At 43.9% G+C, this 21,901-nt stretch overlaps 1 protein-coding gene across 2 annotated transcripts in view; it reads right to left on the reverse strand.

Moving 5' to 3' along the window:
* ZNF507 (zinc finger protein 507) overlaps positions 1-10,348 on the reverse strand; it is a 40,716-nt gene extending 30,368 nt beyond the window's left edge. Inside the window, exons 1-3 of one of the 2 annotated variants that reach the window (XM_025369007.1) lie at positions 10,165-10,338; positions 8,615-8,708; positions 989-3,117 (exon numbers count right to left, since the gene is read on the reverse strand). In XM_025369007.1, the coding sequence (XP_025224792.1) occupies positions 989-3,115 (2,127 nt within the window). In that variant the 5' untranslated portion in view covers positions 3,116-3,117; positions 8,615-8,708; positions 10,165-10,338. Of the gene's footprint in view, positions 1-988; positions 3,118-8,614; positions 8,709-10,164 lie in introns of both variants that reach the window. The other variant, XM_025369008.1, reaches the window with a different exon arrangement.
* Positions 10,349-21,901: the final 11,553 nt, after the last annotated feature.

Raw genomic sequence — 21,901 nt, forward strand, 5'->3', positions numbered from 1 at the left:
CTCAGCTCACTGCAAGCTCCATCTCCCGGGCTCACGCCACTCTCTTGCCTCAGCCTCCCGAGGAGCTGGGACTACAGGTGCCCACCACCATGCCTGGCTAAGGTTTTGTATTTTTAGCAGAGACGGAGTTTCACAGTGTTAGCAAGGATGGTCTCGATCTCCTGACCTTGTGCTCCGCCCGCCTCGGCCTCCCTCCTGTTACCTTTTTATTACAGCTAGACCCCAGCTCTCGGTAATCTGAGGGAAAAAGTCTACCTTCTAATTAGCCCTTAGGATAACACTTGTAATACATTTTCAAGGAGTCACCTGGCCCACTGAAGAAGAAAAGTTCTAAACCAATGATTCAATGAGTTTCCTTTACAAAATAGCACTTCATACAGGATGTTGGTTTTGACAAGGTCAGCACTTAAGATAAAAATCAGACAGTCAAAATAACTTTGAAAGTTCTTTACCCTGCTCATAAAACATGACACACGATTCTATTTCCATGACAGTGCCTTTCAATAGGTCCACTATAGCCCATTTTTCCTTCTGCAATGATACACATCACTGTTGGTTTGCAGAAGCTGAACTGAATGCCTGTTATTTTGGGGCGATATAAGATGAAAAATATGTATTTTTTTGTCGTGATGATGTACGGTTAAATTTAAGTCAAACGTATGTATGATGTCAATCTACTACACACTCCCTATAATTCTCTTGCAACAGAAAATCAACACTTTAAATAAACTATACACACTCAAAACACAGAGGCTGTTAAGGAGGCAGCAGGCAGGGCAAAGGATTCTACAGCAGAAATTCTGAAGACCTAGATTTCAGTCCCAACTTTAATACTGATAAGTTGGGATCCCCTTGGGCAAATTATTCAACTTTTCTGGGACTCAGTTTCCTTATCTATAAAATGAGGTGGTTGGACTAGATCTACAAAGTTCCCTTCTCACTCTAAGATGCTAAGGTCCTCTGAAAGACTTCCTGAACCAATGCTTACCTTATAATGGAAGGATTCTTCACACTGCTTACACTGGTATATTCTTGTCTTACAGTGGTGGATCATGTGGCTCTCCAAATCTTTGCTGTTGTCTGCTATGTGCTCACAGATAGGACACTGATAAGGCTGTCTCTGTCGATGGACTCGTAAGTGCTGCTTGATGTAGCCCTTGTTGCCACTTGTGTAATGACACAGGCGGCAACGGTAGGGTCGTTCAGCATTCGGGATGTATTCCACCACGTTGTTTCCGGACAAACTTGTATCACTGTTGGGTTGGCACTGGGCGTTGTCCTGCAACTCTTTCAAAATGTCGTCGTCTGAAGCGTTTTGATCTGTCCTCTCTCTCAATTTTTCAATGACGGTGAGTAAGGACATGCTGATGCCTGTCTTAACTTGCCCATCTGACAATTCCTGCCTACCCTCTGGGAGTGCTACCAAGGTGGAGTTGCTTTGGTTAAGACTAGTTAATCCATCTGAAGAGTTTTTAAGTGGCGACATCATTTTTGAGTATGCTGCCAATGTACTATCTACTTGCCTTTGACTAGTATCTGGATCTAAAAGGTTTATATCTCCATAGTGCCCCAGGTTGGCTCTTGTCAACTCTGCAGCTCTTATAGGCATTGTGACAAGGGCTTCTGCAGCTAATGAGTGTAATCGAAGAGACTCAGAATTTGTCCTTCTCCGGCCTGGTGGGGCATTCTCATCAGTGGCCAGTCCTTTATTTATTAACTCATCTTTCTCCTCTGAAGTGCTCCAGCCTATGATCAATCCCCCAATATCAACAGTACATTTATCAGCACGGTAAACATCATCCGTTCCTTCGCACCTAATCTGGGCTTCTGTCGGGCTCAGGTCCTTCCCTTCCTCCATTTCAGTGTTCATGAGGAAGCGCTTCTGTGAAAGGGTTTCTTCAGCACTTGGCAATCGCTCTACTATCACGTTAACATGCCCTTTTTTATTGGGGCTGCTGCTGATGATTTTCTGTGCTGATGTAAGTAGGCTATCAGCAATCAGATTCTCCTCTGCATCAGAAATCACTTCCAGCATTTCTTCCTCATTGGGGTCCAGGGTAACTGACTGACTTAGGTGTATTCCTCTTTCTGCACTCTGTTCTAAAGGAGATGAAGATGATAATTGCTCTGAGCTGCAAATCTGCACTTGCACTGATGGCCCATTGTGGATACTCAGTTCACTGTCTCCAATAGCAATGACCACTGCATCGACCCCACCAGGCGCAGTGGCTGCTGAAGAATCCAGCAGGCCTAGGGGCTCATTTTCATTTTCAAAGATTGGATAAGAGCAATCAACCTCCCCAGCATGTTTCCAAGCATGTGTTTTCAACATTCTCTGCTGGCCACAAGTATAACTACAAAACAAGCATCGATACATGCCGTACTGTTCATATGCATACCATTTCCTCTTACCCATTTCTGCCACAGATGCAGTTTGGACAGTATGAGTCTGTAGATTGTCCACACTTACTGGGATGTCTGGAATGGTTTCATTTCTTTCTGTGGTTTTCCGACATAAAGAGTTGGAGGGGCTTACGCACTGTTGGGCTTTGGATGGGGTGTGGCTATTGGCATCATTGTCATGGTCATTCACCACATGAGCTTCAAGTTCCTCCTGGCTTCTAGATGTAATATGGCACTCTGAGCACATTAATATCACTTCATTCTGCTGACCATGCTGCTTAATATGATCTTTTAACACGGAAAAAGATGATGATAGAAACTTACAAAGGCTACACTGATAAGACATAGCCTTCCCCTCATTCTGGGCAAGAGTGTCAGGGGTAAAATTTGTTTGTGACATCTCAGCTCTTCTAGTATCAGCAGCAGGTGACTGGGTTACTTTAGCCGGAATCTCACAAAGTTCTTGTGTTTCAAGAGAGTGCGTTGCAGCACTTGAACGTGGGCGTTTCTTCCCAATTAAAAGACATTTTTGTGATTTCTCATTTTCCACTATCTTGCTTAACTTCTGGATAACATGGATTAATGGATCTGGTTTAGTTTTTCTTTGTTCATCAATTTCCAATGAAGGACTGATGATACTTTCAGCAGTCAATACAGCTTCCTGTTCCCCAATATCTGGCACCAACATGGCAACACTGCTACTTTCTTCCATATCTAAAAAGGATAATGTAAAACAAAAATTCCAGGTTACAGGATAATTACAGGCATGTAATTTAGGAAATATAAGCGAATTTTAGTGTCAAATCTAACCTAAGTATTTTCCACGCTGGAAGCTCCACGTCCACACACCTGGCGATCCCCAGTATAGATTTAAATTGGTTAGAATTTCTCTTTAGAATGCAATCTTCTATCAAGACTAATAATAAAGATACTCCCCTCTATCACTTATTTCTTTGGAAATGATGATATTTTTCTCCATTTTTCTTCACTTTCTTTGCCTTCAGCATCCAGCAGGACTAAAAGTACTCGCTCCCTTTTGCACAATGCCAAGAAAGAAAGAAAGAAAAAAAAAAGACTCCTATTCCTTGATTAAAGGAGCATAGCCATTCTCAAGGCATGTGAAACCCCTCCAGTTACTGTGAAATATCACTCTGTAAAGTCAATGACTGATACAATTCTTGAGAGACTATTTCTTATACTAAATACAGCCGCAGTTTTATTACTAAAATCACAGATTTGTTTATTTTCTCCCTAAATCTTTGGAATTGTGAAACTACAGTCATGTAGTTTGTACAGGGCATAGTGAATTTGGGAAAGTACTATATAAATGAAATTAAATAAAAGCAGTGATCTAGTTCCTACTTTTACTTCCTTCATCTTCCTGAAGATAAACCACAAACTATCCTGTGGTTTTTTTCTAGAGGTCATATTAGTGGCCAACTATTACTCATATCCACATATATGAGGTTTTTTTTTGTTTTCTGTTTTTTTTTTTTTTTTTTCCTGAAAGGGTAAGGGACATCAGAGAAGGAAAAAATTGATATCCCAGTTGTGTTTCAGGTCCAGATATGAACAGAGTTTCCTTAGAAGGGGTTATTTGTTCGTTCTAATAATGCATTATGGCTGAGGAAGTCACTAAACATAAAAAAACCATAAATCTTCCTGCCTAAGTCTAGAATACTCTTTATATTTCCTGGCAGTACTTTCATTACAAACATTTCCTTTGGCTTAAAGTGAGATTAATTTGTTGACTTGGATCACATTTTTAAGTTTAGGCTTTTTTCCAGCAACAAGTTTTGTTTTTCCACATTTTAGGTGCATTCTGGAATCTTACTCACAACATTCAATAAATGCCAACAAAAATTTTTAGTGGCACTAGCTATAGACCAGAGACCACACTATTCTTAAACTTCAGTCCCAGGCTCTGAATTCTTATTTTAGGTGGTGAATCATGGCTGTTCTTCCCCGCATGGCTGAATCAACATATAAGGGCCCTTCAGGCCCTGCCAAGATGATACCTAATGTCCTGCCAGGCCCCGCCCTTCCTCCCCCCCCCCCCCCCCCCCACACACACACACAGTGCTGACCAGCTTCAGTGCCAGGTCGCCCACAACTCTGGGCAGCAGCTATGGCTTTTCTTCATTTTCTACTCCTTCTGGCAAGCCAGCTTTCTAGATCTACGTCCACATCAGGCAAAAATGCAAACACTTTACTCTTGGCTTCTTCAGTACTACTTCTTCCCTTCTTCCTAACAATACTCTGCCCTATGGCATCAGCTTTTTTCTCTTTGCTACTAGCTGTCTCTTGCTGCCCTCACAGCAGAAGATGCATTCCATGGCCATTCCAACAATGACAGCTACCCTGGCTCCCAAAGGCCTGTGGTCCTTCAGCCACTCTCCCTTAAACAATCTCTCAAAATACTAGTTCTGTTTCATCTTTCTCAGGTAGAAGGAACAAAAGTCTTTTTAGATCTCTTCGCTCAGCTGTAAGTCATTAAAGAGGAGACCAATGGGGGAACAATTTGTTTCCTTAGAAAAACCCTTTTGTGACTTCCTAAGTTGCTTTATTGTCTTACAATTCCACATTTTTAGGCCAAGGGGAGCTGGGGCTCTTCATGTGACTACTGATTTCCCTTTAAGGTGATTAACTTAAGGCCTTATTTCTGTCAGTTCAATGGTTAAATGCAAATTGGTTAAATAATAAGTTTAATAATAGGAATCCCCAAACATTCAATTTTCTGAACATGATACGGCTCTCTACTGTAGATCTAAGGTCTCCTTCCCCATGAAATGTAACACCCACGTCGGCTGACTGATCATCTGGAGGTTAACAAGTGAATGTTTGTTCAAGAGACTTTGCACACCCATAGGGTTACGAAGGTGACTCATGTTATCTCTCTTCTACTTAATGATATAAGAGAAGTGACACAGACCAGTGCAAATTGCTCCCTGTGGATATTTCAGTGTGTACCTTAAAAAGAAAGTGAAATGAAGAAAAGGAGGAGTTCATCTTAACTCAAGAAAAAGACTAATACAAAAGAATCTGACAAAACATTCAGATTTTTAAAGTTGTGTCTGCTCAGGCATTAAGAGCTAATGGAAATTTGCAGCAGATGCTCCAATTTTCCCTGAACATTTATGTAAGTATCTCATTTTAAAGGCTGCATACATTTGGGGATAAGTACAGTAATGGCAGCTATAAAACAGATATGACAACATAAAATACGTCAGGAAACACCTGAAAAACCAGTTTAGGTCCACATGCAAAACCAATGCACAGGTTAATCTCATAAAAACGAGTCTCTGTTTAAAAAAAAAAAAAAAAAGGTTAAACAGCTCATAATAAAGTATACACAGAGGGGAAGCTACTGTAAGTTCAACTCTTCCAATTTTCACAAAAATTTTACTTAGACCACTAATGCAGAAATACATATATGTATGATATGTATGTGCGTGTGTGACACACATACACATATATATGAGATTGTGTGTCAAGTGAAGTAAATCTGAACAAAAGAGATGAAATAAGGAGTACACACAATGTCAGTGGCTCAATAGTGATGACAACATAAACTATGACAATCTGCATACTTTCCTTGGCCTCCAAGAGATCCATGTAAAACAATTACCTTGGTGATAGTGCAGTGGTAGGGTGGAGAGGATGAGAATAAAGTAAGAATGACTAATTCTGTAATTAAAGTTGAATGATGAGTACCTAGGAATTCACTGTTCTTTCTACTTATATAAATGTTTAACATTTTTCATAATAAAAAGGCTAAACAGCTCATAATAAAGTATACACAGAGGGCAAGTTACCTTATGGCCAACTCTTCAAATTTCTTGATTACTTAGAATCCCAGAAATTTTACTTAGACCACTAATGCAGAAATACAAATATGTGTGTGCATGTAACAAGCAAATTGTTACATGCAAGGCGCAAGGCAAAGTATCAGGAAAAATTTTATATTCTTAATACTTGTAGTTTAAAACTGAGTTGAATGGATAAGGCAAACATTTGGAAGTTAAAAAGTAACGGCGTTTAAACAATGCAATAGTACACAAGGTAAAATAAAAGGCAACAGTCAATGACTAAATCCCGAAAGAGACTGAAGAGCTCCTTTGGGCTAGCAAGGTAAGCAAAAGCTTCATGGAGAGGTTAAAATGTCCACTGGTTCCCAAAGGATGGGTAGCATGCCAGACATCATCCATTTGCCCTCCAGGCTCACTGTATCCTCCTTTCCATTCTGCTCTGTGTCAGAGGGATTACATCACTAGGCTCCCCTGCCCTCTGCTTTCTGGTTGAGGTCAGACAATGAAGAACCATGACAGATCAGAGGGAGGTAGCAGAGTGAGATCAGAATATTCATTGTCCCGGTTCTCTATCTCTAAGTCACCTTGGATTGGCCATGTTCCTCAATAGAAGGCTATTTCTTTCCAGGTAGGCTGCTCTCCAAGACCCTTCTTCTGATTCTGATACCTCTCCCTCTCCTAATGCTGCTAGCTCCAGATAACTGCATTATGCTGTGGTTCGCTTATTGAAGTCCAACACCTTTATTACTAATATCTTTGTAAATATACCTTCCTTGAATTATCCTCATTTCAACGTGCCATTTGCTTCCTTGGAATACTGCTGATACAAGTTGACACAAGGGTAGCAGTGACCAGAAAAGCAGCCATGACGTGACTATATTTTTAGAAGTGAGAATAAGCATGCTATCTGGGGGTGAGTGAAAAGATCGATTTGGCTGAATATGAAAGTTCACTAGGAGGAAAGACGACGACAGGCATTAGCAAAACAGGAGATTTCTTGTTTGGAATGTTTAGACATAACAACATTAAATATATTAAATTGTTACAAATAAATAAGTAATAAACAAAAGTTTTATCCCAAACCAGAAAAGTTCTATAACCCTTTCCACCAACTCTCTCAAATCTTTCCTTGACAACAGTATTCCACAGGCAAACGCTTCTAATTAATATCTTTCTCACAAAAAGTTAGGATCCAAATTATTTCCGTTGTCTTCATTTCCTTATAATTTGCTATTTGGTGATTTGTGTATCTAATTAGTTCCTTATAGTTACAGTAGTATGGTTATCATGAGTAAAATCAAGGTGAACAATCTATCTGGGCCTGGAGAAAAGGCTATAATTTTCTGTGTATATATGAAGAACAGTACAATACAATACAAAAGAACCTTCTCTTTCAGAACAAGAATTTTTTTCCAAAATGAAAAAAAAAAAAAAAATTGTGCTATAGAAGTAATGGCCAATAAATTCCCCATTCTTCCAGATTATTGTAATTCTAAAATATGACACATTTATTTTGCTCCAGCCAAAAGAAGGCAGGGGACATAAGCTCAAGGGTCCCTCCCCTAAAGTGCCCTCAATTAGCTGTGTGACCTTAGGCAAGTCACTGTCTCTGTGAGTTTTAGATTGCTCAGATGTAAAACAAGAGGGTGAAGCTAGATGAACTTTCAGGTCCCTGAATTATAAACTGTCTATAAAGTTACCTGGAAACTGCTTACACATTATTTATAGATTTAACTCACTATATTGGCTATAATTTATCTGATTTAAAATCTTCTGAGTCCAAGGTAATTATTAATTACCACTAAGAAAAAAATGAGTATAAATATCACAAGTCTACGGAGTTTCATAGTCTAGAGTTTCTTAGTTGGCACATAGCCTGAGAGAATATTCTAATTTGGCAGCTGCAATGAAGACATAAGGTCTAACTAACATTAACCAATATTCAGATTTACTATCATTTATTGAGCACCTATAATGTGCCAACCAGAGTGCTGGAGACTACAAAAATGACTGAGGAAATCCTCGCCCATGAGGTGCAAGTCTAGGGAGTAATGCCTCTGTAGATTTTGTGTAATACTCAAATTTTGTGTTTTTTTTTTTTTTTTTTTTCAGATGAGGAACCTGAGACTCACAGACACAAAGTGGTGACTGGTTTAAGAACAGGAATCCAGGCCGATCTCATTCTAAAGCCATGCTTTCTCTAATACACCAATTTTCCTCTTAATTCTCAATGAGAATAAACATGTACAAAATATCAATACTGAAAAGAGTAACAGCTCCTTACAGCTAGGCTCTATCAAACATGTTAGTGGTATCTGATCCTCATAACTCTTTGGGACAGGCTAGGTGGGTTATACAATCTTATAAATAAGGAAACACTCAGTGTGGTTTAAGTGACTTACCCAAGGTTACATGGCTGTTAAGTGGCAGAGCCAGTGTCTTTCAAATCAATTCCTGAAATTAACACAGTCCCTTGGATCAATCTTCAAAATCCAGCTGTGGCCAAGAACGAAAGTATATAGTATCAAAACATTTCTCTTTCTTGGTGAAACAAAGTAACGATTTTTTTGGCAGTGAAAAATGTCTCAATATTCCATGTAAAAAGAAATTCAGAGGAATGTTCATGCAACCCCATTACATAATGCAAATTTAAATAATTTATCTAACAAGCCGACTTGAGGGTTTTGCAAAAGTTAGGAAAAAATAGCTCTGGAAACTTCTCCCAATAACTGTGTATTTTGTTTTACCTCAGAATTTACGTACTGGACTCTACACGATTGCTTTTACTGACAACATTTTCTAATGAGAATGGAACAATAAATTGCACATTGCTATTTTAATCTAAACTAAAAACACAATCTAACGAGTGATTCTGCAAATTTTGCAAGCACAATAGGCAGAAAAACAGCGTAAAAAGATATGACACAGTGGTGTGACCTATATATCTTCTAATGCAGTTTCCTACTCTGGTCCTACATTTCTTTGCCACTGTTTCTTATACTGGCTAGAATAAATCTAAAAGATAAAAAAATGCTTATTCGTTTCACCTACAATGCAACTACCTTATCGATTACGGTTAAGTAAAATAGCTCACTGCCAGGGCAGAAAAAACATCTTTAGGGCTCCCCTGAAGTTAATTTTCAACGAGTTAGTGAGGTAAAAGAATGAAGGGCCAGGCTTTCTTTTAATCAATAACGCAACCCATACTCTGAGTGAGAGCAGAGTACTGGAGGAAGTGCAAACTCGAAGAGGTGATAAATCCAGTAATTGCCTGAGAAGAGCGATGCAGACTGATAGCAAATTACAGCCCACTGCAGAAACTTAAAAAGACCGCCTTGGGGTTGGGAAAGTGGCCTCCACCTTATTAATCATCCCGGCCTTCTACACAAACCATTCATTCCGATGCCCCCAGGTCTTAAGAGGTGGGAACTTTCCCTGATGGTCTCCGTGATCTCTGGAGATATCATTCTATCTCCAGAGGACGGTAATAAATGCAGAAGACCAGGACTGCGTTTCCGTACTAGCTTTTTCTACATCACGCACTGGCTAAAGGACTGAGGTGATGGGTGGGGAATGAGGGGGCTTAGAAAATTAATCAAAAGATGCTGTGAGAACATCGCTGCTGGGTCCATCCCGGCTGGCCTAAACGATCTCACGTCCGCATAAGGAAGCAACACCTGCGGGCGGGCCTGCAGGCGGGCCGGGCTGGTGACAGTATGCGGGGAGCAGCGGGTTCCCCCCACCCCCAGCTGCCGGGCAAGCCCGGAGTCTCCGCAGGCCTTGCTGCACAGAAGACAGAACCGGGACACGGAACTTGGGGCTTGTGGCTAGCACCGGGAGGGGCTCGGCCGGCTGAGGAGGAAGCGAGCGCCGGCAGAGGCCTGAGGGGAGGATGCACATGGCCGGCGGCGGCGCTAACAGCGGGCGGAGGGGCGGCCCCGGGGCCCGGTACCTGCGGTCAGGCGGCGGCTGCTGCTTCCGCGAGCCTCGTTTGGCCAGCCAGGACCCGGCCGTGCCCTCGCCCTCGTCCTTGCCCACCTCTCTCCCGGCTCTTTTCCCTCTTTTCCCCCGCTTTCCCCCTCCTCATCCGGAGCTCCAAAATGGCGGCGCTGGGGATGGATCACGTGAGCCGCCAGTGGGTCAGGTGACCCGAATGGCGGGCAGCGGGGGCGGGGCGAGGCTCAGGCCCCGCCCCCGGGCATCCCGGGCCGCTGAGGCTGGACCTGAGAGAGGGAGGCTTCCTAGCCGGCTTAGCCCCTTGCAAATCCCGGCTCTCAGGCGGGGTTCGGGCCCAGTTGTCTGGCTCTTACGGCCCCTTCCAGACGTCTAGGTTTAGAAGTCACCTTGTATTCACTTTGGCATCTCCCCATGTCGCCTAAATCCGCTCTGGGCTAGCCTTATCACCCCACTCACCCCGCAATTGGTTTTCAACAATGAGCATTGGTTTTTTTTTTTCTTTAGACTTGTGCTTCTAGATTTGTATTAGTTCTTTTGGTAGGACTGTACATTTTGAGGTGTTCTTGGCTAAAATATAGAGGTCCTAGCCAGATTCGCAGCTTGGCTTTAAGGGGCTGCGTTAGGACAGCCTGTTAAGGACAAGGACTGGGGGGAAAATCTCTTTGCTTGAGAGATTCAGAATTTTCAGGGTTTGTAGGACCAGACCCAGTAACACAACCTCAGCCCTCCGAGGGCACGATGGTGTTTGTCATTCGGATCTGTTTTATGAAAGATACTAGGGTGGTTCCCCTGCTAACAGTGAAAAACGGACTGAGTGAAGTTTTCCAGCCAATTTCACCAAAAATGCTGGATAGTTTTGCCGTATTAGGAACTACTCAGCGTGGTGCTTGGTTCTGGACTCCGGGTGAGCGGTGGACATGAGCAAGGAAGTAAAACTGAAGATTCTGGCCATTGTAATGGAATGGACTCGTTTGGTGAGATACCTCTTGGGGATCTATTCCAGATCTTTTAGAAGCCTTTACAGCTGACTGGGCTGTCCACGGTCCTGGGAGGAAGAGCCAACAAAATTTAGAATCAGAAAGGCTGATAATTCCTGTTACTGTATTTCGGAATACAAATTCATCTGAATTTGGGGGTTAGGAAACCAGCAAAGTTAGAATTTTTATTTTTATTTTTTTGAAACAGAGTCTCACTCTCTCCCCAGGCTGGAGTGCAGTGGCGCAATCTCGGCTCACTGCAGCCTCTGCCTCCCAGGTTCAAGTGATTGTCCTGCCTCAGCCTCCCCAGTAGCTGGCACTACAGGGCGTGCCACCAGGCCCATCTAATTTTTTTGTTTCTTTTTTTTTTTTTTTTTTTGAGACGGAGTCTCACTCTGTCGCCCAGGCTGGAGTGCAGTGGTGTGATCTCGGCTCATCACAAGCTCCGCCTCCCGGGTTCACGCCATTCTCCTGCCTCAGCCTCCCGAGTAGCTGGGACTACAGGCGCCCGCCACCTCGCCCGGCTAACTTTTTGTATTTTTAATAGAGATGGGGTTTCACCATGTTAGCCAGGATGGTCTCGATCTCCTGACCTCGTGATCCGCCCGCCTCGGCCTCCCAAAGTGTTGGGATTACAGGCGTGAGCCACCGCCCCCGGCCATTTTTTTGTATTTTTAGTAGAGATGGGGTTTCGCCATATTGGCCAGGATGGTCTCGATCTCTTGACCTCAGGATCCACCCGCCTCAGCCTCCCAAAGTACTGGGGTTATGGGCGTGAGCCACCGCACCCGGCCGCAAAGTTAGAATTCTGCGGTTCCACAGAATCCTTTGCCAATTAGACCAAAGAGCTATGAAGAAATAAAAATAAAATGTTGAGTAATTTTTTTTCAATAAAAGGTAAGAGATTGAGCAGGAGACTAGCATAGAAGGGTGGAAGGAAAAAACAGTCAAGGAAAACCAGAAGTACGAAGTGTTGAAAGGGAGAACAAACAAGTAATATGAGCAATTCCTTCCCCTGGGCTATTGGCACAAACCATCTTAGCTTATCATTATGTGAAGAGAGCCTTTTCATTACTCATGTCTTAAGTGTAATGTCCATGAATCTGAAAGTAGACAGACGAAATGACAGAATTATTTGGTCAAGGGAGAGTGCAGAAACACAGTGTAATATAACCTAGGGAAATAAAGAACTTCTAAAACAAGCGAACGAAAGTGTATCTTTGTCTGAAGTTCCTGTGGTGGTCATTACTGGTATTCACCAGCTAGTTCCCATTGTCCCTCTTCTGGCATAAGGTTAGATAGAAATTCCTGGCCCTGTGGCTTGGGGGTGTGGCCAGTACTGGTGTTGGTGAATGGATGGTGTGTGGGAGTGAGGGCATTCCCCTCATGCTGGAGCATTTAATTGTCAGTGCAGTTCCCTCCAGAATACATTTCCCTTTGGCTTGATGACTGGCAATGTTTCAGGTGGCGGCCACCCCGTCAGCCAGCATCTTAGAGGGACAACGATGAACTAAGTCCCCAGCTGACCCATGGTGGTGGATGTGTAGGGTGAGCAAGTCTCTGATGATTTTGGAGCTGATTTTTTGTTGTTGTTTTTTGAGACGGAGTCTCGCTCTGTGGCCCAGGCTGGAGTGCAGTGGTGCGATTCCATCTCACTGCAACCTCCCTGTGCTGGGTTCAAGCGATTCTCCTGCCTCAGCCTCCTGAGTAGCTGGGATTATAGGTGCATGCCACCACTCCCAGATAATTTTGTATTTTTAGTAGACGAGGTTTCACCATGTCAGCCAGGCTGATCTCAAACTCCCAACCTCAGATGATCTACCCACCTTGGCCTCCCAAAGTGCTGGGATTACAGGCGTGAGCCACCACACCTGGCCTTTTTTTTTTCTTTTCTTTTCTTCAATTTTAGATTTGGGAGGTCCATGTGCAGATTTGTTACATGGTATATTACGTGATACTGAGATATGGGCTTCCATTGATTCCCTCACCCGAATAGTGAACATGGTACCCTACAGGTAGTTTTTCAAAGCTTTCCCCCGTCCATGCCTCTCCCATTTTGGGGTCCCCAGTTTTCATTTTTCCCTTCTTTATGTCCATGTATACCCCATGTTTAGCTCCCACTTATAAGTGAAAACATGCAGTATTGGGCTTTCTGTTTCTCTATTAATTTGCTTAGGATAATGGCCTCCAGCTGCATCCATGTTGCTGCAAGGGACATGATTTTGTTCTTTTTTATGGCTGCGTGGTATTCCTTGCTGTTAATATGTACTGCTTTTTCTTTATCCAGTCTACCACTGATGGGCATTTCGGTTGATTCCATGTCTTTGCAATTGTGAATAGTGCTTCAGTAAATATAGGAGTGCAGGTGTCTTTTCGGTAAAATGATTTATCTTCCTTTGGGTATACACCCAGTAGTGGGATTGCTGGGTGGAATGGTAATTCTAATGTTAGTTCTTTGAGAACTCTGTTTGTTACTGTAGCATGACACAGCCACTGATACCCACTCCCTACTCTGATGTACCTGCAAAAGCCAGAGCCATTAAGAAGAAATCATTATAGGCAGAAAGGAATGATAATGAAAGAATTAGGGCCTTAATTCCTGAAGACTGAGAAAGTATACAGTGCAGAATCTGAGAGGAAAACCAAGACAACTTCAAAAAGCCTGGGACACAGAACCTCAGTATTTGTTTTTCCTAGAAAAGAATTCTCTGGAAAATTACAGTCACCATTTTTGAGTCAGAAGAATGCAAAGGCATTCAGATGTAGTTCCACTGAACTTGTGGACATCTCACGTAAACTCTTCTCAGCACCTCTCACCTGCCACAGAGTGTTATTTATCATGATTTAATTAAACAATCCTAGTAAGATTTAGTATTATAGATAGGAAACTCGCTTACTCAGTTATCTAGCGCCTATTCAGTGGAATCTGATTGTGTCTCCAGATGAGAGATGACCCGGTAACTGAATCCCTATCTCCACACACCTCATTATTTTACTTTGAGGCCATTAATTAGTTGATGAGGCTAAAAGTTTTGCTTCTCCTACAAGTATCATGGGTCTCCATATCTCCTAAAGTCACCATGGAATTTGATGACACATAGTGCTTTACAAGTTGAACTGGAGCACTGCTTACATTTTGGGAACACTGAAGACAGTGCCTCGAGTAAGTTGCCAAGGTGATGACTGGTTGTAAACTGAATGAGACATTGAACCAGTTGAAACTGGAGGAAGACCTACTTGTTTCCAGCCACAATACTTATGAAGGACACCTTGTCTTTGGTGTGATAAGATTAGATTTCTTTTGAAGGGATTAATCATGTAAGTCTTTGGCACAGCACAGAAAATTGGACGAGACGTGTGGCCCGTATTTCTTTAAGCTGTAATTTTTATGATGACCTTTAAAAAATACACTGCCTCAAAAAAGGAGAGATGGTACAAGGGTGAGAGGAGACAAAAGAGCTAAAAGGGAAAAAAGGATGTGGTAGTGTGAGCTGAGAAAAATAAACCCAAAAATTGTCCCTGACTTTGCTACTTAGCTCTTGTGGGACTGTGAGCAAGTGGGCTCCGTCTTTCCGATGTTTTCACCTTGCTTGTAAAACAAGAAGTTCAATTTATCCTTTTTTTGAGCTCCAGGTGACTGGTATATAGAAGCACAGAGTTTAATGATAGGAGTCCTGGCCGGGCGCGGTGGCTCAAGCTTGTAATCCCAGCACTTTGGGAGGCCGAGACGGGCGGATCACGAGGTCGGGAGATCGAGACCATCCTGGCTAACACGGTGAAACCCCGTCTCTACTAAAAAATACAAAAAACTAGCCAGGCGTGGTGGCGGGCTCCTGTAGTCCCAGCTACTCCGGAGGCTGAGGCAGGAGAATGGCGTAAACCCGGGAGGCGGAGCTTGCAGTGAGCTGAGATCCGGCCACAGCACTCCAGCCTGGGCGACAGAGCCAGACTCCGTCTCAAAAAAAAAAAAAAAAAAAAATGATAGGAGTCCTCTGGGTTCAAGATGGAACTCTATCATTAAGAATAATGGCAAGACTTGATTTTATTAATGAATGAAAAGATTGCTTGATGTAAGTCAGAAGGAATGTAAGATGAAAAGATGTGATATATTATTATATATACAGCTGTCAGTAATAAATTAACATTAGCTCTGGATTCCTTACACTTTGCATCCTGAATATACACCTAGAAATACTTCATAATTATAGTTCAGGTCTCAAGGACCATCATAAATTATCCATCTGTCATTCATTCTCTGCTAAAAGCCACAGACCTACGTTTTTTCAACAGCACATCGACATCTAAAATCCCTGGTGCTATGAGGCATACATATTAATTGATTTATTATTGAGGGCCCAAGTAAACCAGAAAGATACATAATGATCAACCATGATGACGAAGAGGAGGAGAAAGGGTAGGGGACGTGATTGTGAAAGTTGGCTCTGGCTAACACTGGACTTTGCTTAATTTGCAGCTCTGCTGTTCTGGGGCTGAGATGCTAACTTATTTAGAAAAGGCCCACTGAGGAACTCAGACATAGCAAATATAGCAGTCCTGCAGTCAACACTGGGACGGAATTCTCTCCAGAGCTCCCCTAGCCCTGAGACCCTGCCTTAGACTCAGGACCTGGGTATAAGGACAAGAATCAATAATGGTGACATCTAGCGGCCCACCTGCAATGTGCAGCCAAGCCACAGGGCACTCCAGTGGAAAGTGGGACCTGTGCCTGGTCCAAGCCAACTTAGGCCTGACCCCAAGCTCCTGAATCAGCCTAAGAGTTTGGTGTCTGGCAGAGATTCCCTGCATTCGTGTTGATTTGTGATTGGGATCCAGGAAACGCACCAGCAGGCTGGGAGTGGAGGTGGAGGGGGGCTGCTTTTGAGGCCGACAGGAGGCTCCTTTCAGTCTAGTCTGCATATGCCACAGACTGGTGCTGCAGGAAAGCGTGGCTCGGCGGAGCTAGTGGTGGAGCAGGGAGCTTGCCTCCGCCAGACTGTCTTTCTGCCTCAACGCAGACTGGTTATTGGAACGCTCAAGCAATTTTCAGTCGTCTTTGTCAATAAAGTCAGTCTCTTCTCTGCAAGGGGAATGAAAATGAGATTCTGAGGCCTCCGAAGAGCTCTCTCCTTTGGCCATTTTTCTCTCCCCAGTAGCCAGGGAGTGGCTCCACCGGGCTGGGTGGGAGCTATTTGCTCTGCCCCAAACCCCTGTTGACAGGTAATACCACCTGCTTCTGAACAAGACAATGTGATTGTAATAGGATACTGTTCAATTCTTCCTAGAGAAGCAGTTTCCTGAAAACAGTGGCCTTTATTGATGAGTGGAGCAGAGGAAGAAAATGAAAAGAAGAAGGAGGAGAAGATGAAGAAAGACACTAAAAGAAAGAGTAACTGCTAATCAAACCAAGAGAGCCCAGCTAAGGGGTAATCCTGCAACTTAAAAATATGTCATTTGTTATTTTGACAGCTCCTCTTGAGGTGATAGACTAGGAGGAGCTGCTGGCATCATCACTGACTGGCTGGGAGTTCTACTTCTTGCTTCTTTAAGACATCAGTAAATGGATAACTGTAGATTGCAAGGAGTCTGTCCTCTAAGGTTCCCAGCTTGAGCTCTTCATACTGGGGAAGACCAAGCAGAGGGAACATGGTATAGTATTTGACCTTCTGGGATGTTGCTTCATTTTATTTTAAATATTTATTTATTTATATTTGTTTTTTTGACACTGACTCTCGCTCTGTCACCCAGGCTGGAGTGCAGTGGCGCGATCTCAGCTTATTGCAACCTCTGCCTCCTGGGTTCCAACGATTCTCTTGCCTCAGCCTCCCGAGTAGCTGGGAATACAGGCGTGTGGCACCATGCCTGGCTAATTTTTGTATTTTTAGTAGAGACGGGGTTTTACCACGTTGCCCAGGCTGGTCTTGAACGCCTGACCTCAAGTGATCCACCCATCTTGGCCTCCCAAAGTGCTGGGATTACAAGCGTGAGCCACTGTGCCCAGCCTGGGATGTTTCTTTGACTGAGAGAGAGACATGAGTGAGAAAGAAGAGGAAAAAATGCATGTCGTACCCAGAGGAAGTTCACTCTATTAGTCCATTCTCACACTGCTCTAAAGAGCTACCTGAGACTGGGTAACTTATGAAGAAAAGAGGTTTAATTGACTCACAGTTCTGCAGGCTTAACAGGAAGCATGACTGAAAGGCCTCGGGAGACTTACAATCATGGCATAAGGCAAGGGGACGCAAGCACATTTTACCATGGTTGGAGCAGGAGAGAGACAGAGTGAGGGGGAAAGTGCCACACACTTTCTTTTTTTTTGAGACGGAGTCTCGCTGTGTTGCCCAGGCTGGAGTGCAGTGGCACAATCTCGGCTCACTACAAGCTCCGCCTCCCGGGTTCACGCCATTCTCCCGCCCCAGCCTCCCGAGTAGCTGGGACTACAGCCGCCCGCCACCACGCCCGGCAAATTTTTTGTATTTTTAGTAGAGACGGGGTTTCACTATGTTAGCCAGGATGGTCTCGATCTCCTGACCTCGTGATCCACCTGCCTCGGCCTCCCAGAGTGCTGGGATTACAGGCTTGAGCCACCGCGCCCGGCCATGCCACACACTTTCAAACAACCAGATCTCGTGAGAACTCACTCACTATCGTGAGAACAGCAAGGGGGAAGTCCGCCCACGTGATTCAATCACCCCCCCACCAGGACCTTCCCCAACACGTGGGGATTACAATTTGAGATGAGATTTGGGTGGGGACACAGAGCCAAACCATATTATTCACACTGCAAATAGCAAATTGCATGCCCCTTCTGGCCTCTTCATCAGCTCCACAAGGCCATAAGGCAGGAGGGCCCAGTAGAAATCTATCACCAGGTATAAGTGGTGCATCCCGAATTAGGCATGAGTGGAGCTATGAGGTGCATGAAGCTTCATGAGTAGGTGGTCAGGTTGCCATGCCATCCATCCCTCTTGCATCAGGTCTCCTCCTTCAGCTCATATCTCTAGGCCACCTGCAGGGACATCTCTAGGACCAGGTAATGGGAAGGCAAAACCTGAGCTAGCTAAGTTCAAGAATGGGTCACCTTGGCATGTGGAAGAAAGTGGACCAACCTGAATGGAGCAGGGAGGTGCACATGGACACAGGGCATCTATTTGGATCATGGAGACCCCTCTGCTGGGGTTGAAGGACTCAGTATGGGGAGCAGGAAGAGCTCTGACCAGAAAGGCAGATTGGGGCTGAGACTGAGCCAGATGGAGACAGGCAGCAGGCCTCTGTTGAGGGCCTTCCGATGGAGGGCCCATGTTAGGGGCTCTGCTTGTGTGATATACTGCATCTTTGTGGACTTCAGTCTCTTGTCATTAATTCTGTGTGTAATCACTGTCTCAACATCTGTCTACCCTGGTGGGAGATGAGCTTCAAGAGCCCAGGAGAGCTTGTCAGTTTTGTTCATCAATATCTCTCCTGCCCTCCCGGCCTAGAACAGGGCCTAAAATTTAGCTACATTCAGTAAACACTGAGTGATCAAAGAAAAAAGTGATTTCATTTAGCAGACATACTCCCAAGCATGAAGTTTATTGGAGGAGCCACTCAAAATCATCTTTTGGGAAGACAGGGCGTGAGATTGAGGGCCGGAGGCTTGGAAAGAGAATAAACATGGCACCCGGTTAGAGACAAGGGAGTTGGCCACAGAAAGGTCCTAAGAATCCGGTCTGTGGACTGGTTTTCACTTACCCTGTGCTTCAAAACCTGTTAGCACTCATTAGCTGTGTGTCCTGGGCAAGATACTGTACTTCTCTGTGCCTCAGTTACTTCATACCTACCTTACAGGGCTTTTGAAAAGTTTAAAGAACCAAATGTATGTCTGACTCATAGAAAGCAATCAATAAGCAATCAAGTATTGTTATTGCAAAGACTGGGACTGGAATGATATGAAATGGAAGGAAAAGTTGGAGTTGAAGGACACTATGAACAAAGAATATGTCGCATTCGATGGCTTGTTGGAAACAGGGTGGGCGCTTCTGCTCTTCCACGCGCCCTTGATTGGAAGCTGCTGTTCGCAAGGCACAGACGGCTCTGAGCTCCAGACACCGATGACAGAGGCAGGCACAGAAGTCAGACAACACACGAAAAGAAGAAGGGCAGAATCGCCCAGCGACTCCATAATCAGCTTATGTCGTGGAATTTGATGTGAGCACGTTAGGAATGTCACATACGACTACGTGGGTTTTTCAGCCTATTTTTCCTGAATGCGGATTTTGTTGGCAACTGAATGTGTGCTAACACCCTAAGATTTAGTTGCATTTTGGTTAAGAAGTCCAGAAGACTTTGGACTTGGCTTTGAAAAACCGAAAGTGAATTGAATTTGCATTATTTAAGGGGCTTATTCAGATGAACACTGCTATCTCTTCAGATGTAAAAATTCCAAGACTCAAGAGTTGATATTTCAGCAGCAACAATGACATCTAGGGGTTGGTTGCTACAGGTTTAATCTTAGCTATATATGGTCTACATTTTGAAAATGAAGAGTGCTAACATGTTGATGCAATCCAGAATGTCTGCTTGGACTGTGTGAACTTGGTTGGTGGCCAGGGCAACGCTGATGGATCAAAGAAAAGAAAAAGCTGAAAGTGGCTTCTGCTGTCATCTAAGAAAATTACTTTCCTTCTGAAATTGCAACACCTCTCAGTTTGCTTGATATACTCATTTTCCCCCTGACCTTTTAACCAGGGATGTGGCATCCCTCTCCGCTTTCCTGTTTAATCCAGGTCCACTCTTTCCATGAGTGACAGAACCAGCTTTCCTGCACGGAGAGGGGCTGGGGCCTCAGGTTCTAGCCCCTTTTGGTTTTTCCCATCCTTTGAAGAGCCGGTGGAGCAAGTCTTTGGTGGTTCATTTCATCTCTCCCCTGTGGTTGTTTGTTTGTTTGTTTGTTTGTTTTTGACACAGGGTCTCTCTCTGTGGCCCAGGCTGGAATTCAATGGCATGATCCTAGCTACTGACTCTTAGCTGAGCCTCCAACTCCTGTACTCAAGTGACCCTCCCACCTTAGCCTCCAGAGTAGCCAGGACTACAGGTGCACGCTACTGCACCTGGCTAATTAATTTTTTTTTTTTTTTGGTAGAGATGGGAGTCTTGCTATGTTGCCCACCCTGGTCTCAAACTGCTGATTTCAAGCAAACCTTCTGACTCAGTCTCCCAGAGTGCTGGGATTACAGGTATGAGCCACCGTGCCTGGCTCCCTTATATTTTTATCAGATTCTTTCATTTTCATTTTTATTTTTTTGAGACAGAATCTTGCTCTATTGCCCAGGCTGGAGTGCAGTGGCATGGTCTCAGCTCCCTGCAACCTCTGCCTCCTGGGTTCAAGCGATTCTCCTGCCTCAGCCTCCCGAGTAGCTGGAATTACAGGTGCATACCACCATGCCCGGCTGATTTTTATATTTTTAGTGGAGACAGGCTTTTACCATGTTGGCCAGTCTTGAACTCCTAACCCCAGGTGATCTGCCTTCCTTGGCCTCCCAAATTGTTAGGATTATAGGCGTGAGCCACTGAGCTCAGCCGAATCAGATTCTTTTAAATGGAGACTAAATAAATCTCTTGACTTTATGTCTTTGACCATCGGTCGCAGAGGCAGCCTTTGGTCTGTTGTCAGTAAGTCAGTCAACTAACCGTGTTGATTAAGCTCCTCTGAGTACAGTCGTGTAGGGGGGTGGAGGTGGGGGAAAGGGAGTGGGTGGGTGGGGGTATGTGTGTTCCACTGGTGCTTAGATGGGAATGAGGGTAACCTGAAAGGCAGTACACATGGTATAACCCACATGAAAAACACATAGTTTAATTAGAGGATACCAAACATACATGTTAACAGAAAATAAGCTATATATGAAAACATATGTGAGAATACTGGAAAAGTACACAAATATTCAGATAATGTTTAAGTTTCCTTCCAGCATGAACATTCCGTGATTTTTGTGCAGATTAAGACCAGTACCCTGCTCTATGGATGCATAATAATGTTGGTGTCATCACAAGAATAGCTATGTTACAGATTTTTGAATTTTTTGTTTTGTTTTGTTTTTTGAGACCGAGTCTCACTCTGTCACCCAGACTGGAGAGCAGTGGCCCGATCTCGGCTCACTGCAACCTCCGCCTCCCGGCTTCAATCAATTCTCCTGCCTCAGCCTCCTGAGTATCTTGGATTACAGGAATGTGCCACCACGCCTGGCTTTTTTTTTTTTTTTTTTGTATTTTTAGTAGAAACGGAGTTTCACCATGTTTGCCAGGCTGGCCTTGAACTCCTGATCTCAGGTGATCTGCTCGCCTTGGCCTCCTAAAGTGCTGGGATTACAGACCTCACGTCTGCCTAGATTTTTGTTTTGTTTTAGTGAGAGCAGTGCAAAATAGAACCCATCTCCGTGGTTGAAGATGGGTTGATTCTCATTGTTATTAAGCTCCGAGATTTGTTTCTGGGCCATTTGCAGAAGTGTACATTTGCAGTTAACTGAGAGTAGCGAAACTTGGCCTGACTGTACCACTCTGGAGATGTGTGCCCTCAGTGTTTAATTTTCTGTTTACCTTAAGATGGGCCAGGAAGTCCTTTTCATTCAGCCTTTGCTGTTGACCTTTCTTTTTCTCTCTTTAGTGTGTCTGTCTAGTCTCCTGCCTCAGCAAGCAGAGTGTGCCGAACGGATGCATAGCAGGTTGTCAGTTTCAACTTCTACATAGTCCTCGAATCTGTGCCTTTCTGAAGGACCCTAAAGG

This window comes from Theropithecus gelada, chromosome 19, assembly GCF_003255815.1.
Source record: "Theropithecus gelada isolate Dixy chromosome 19, Tgel_1.0, whole genome shotgun sequence".
Lineage (NCBI taxonomy): Eukaryota > Metazoa > Chordata > Mammalia > Primates > Cercopithecidae > Theropithecus > Theropithecus gelada.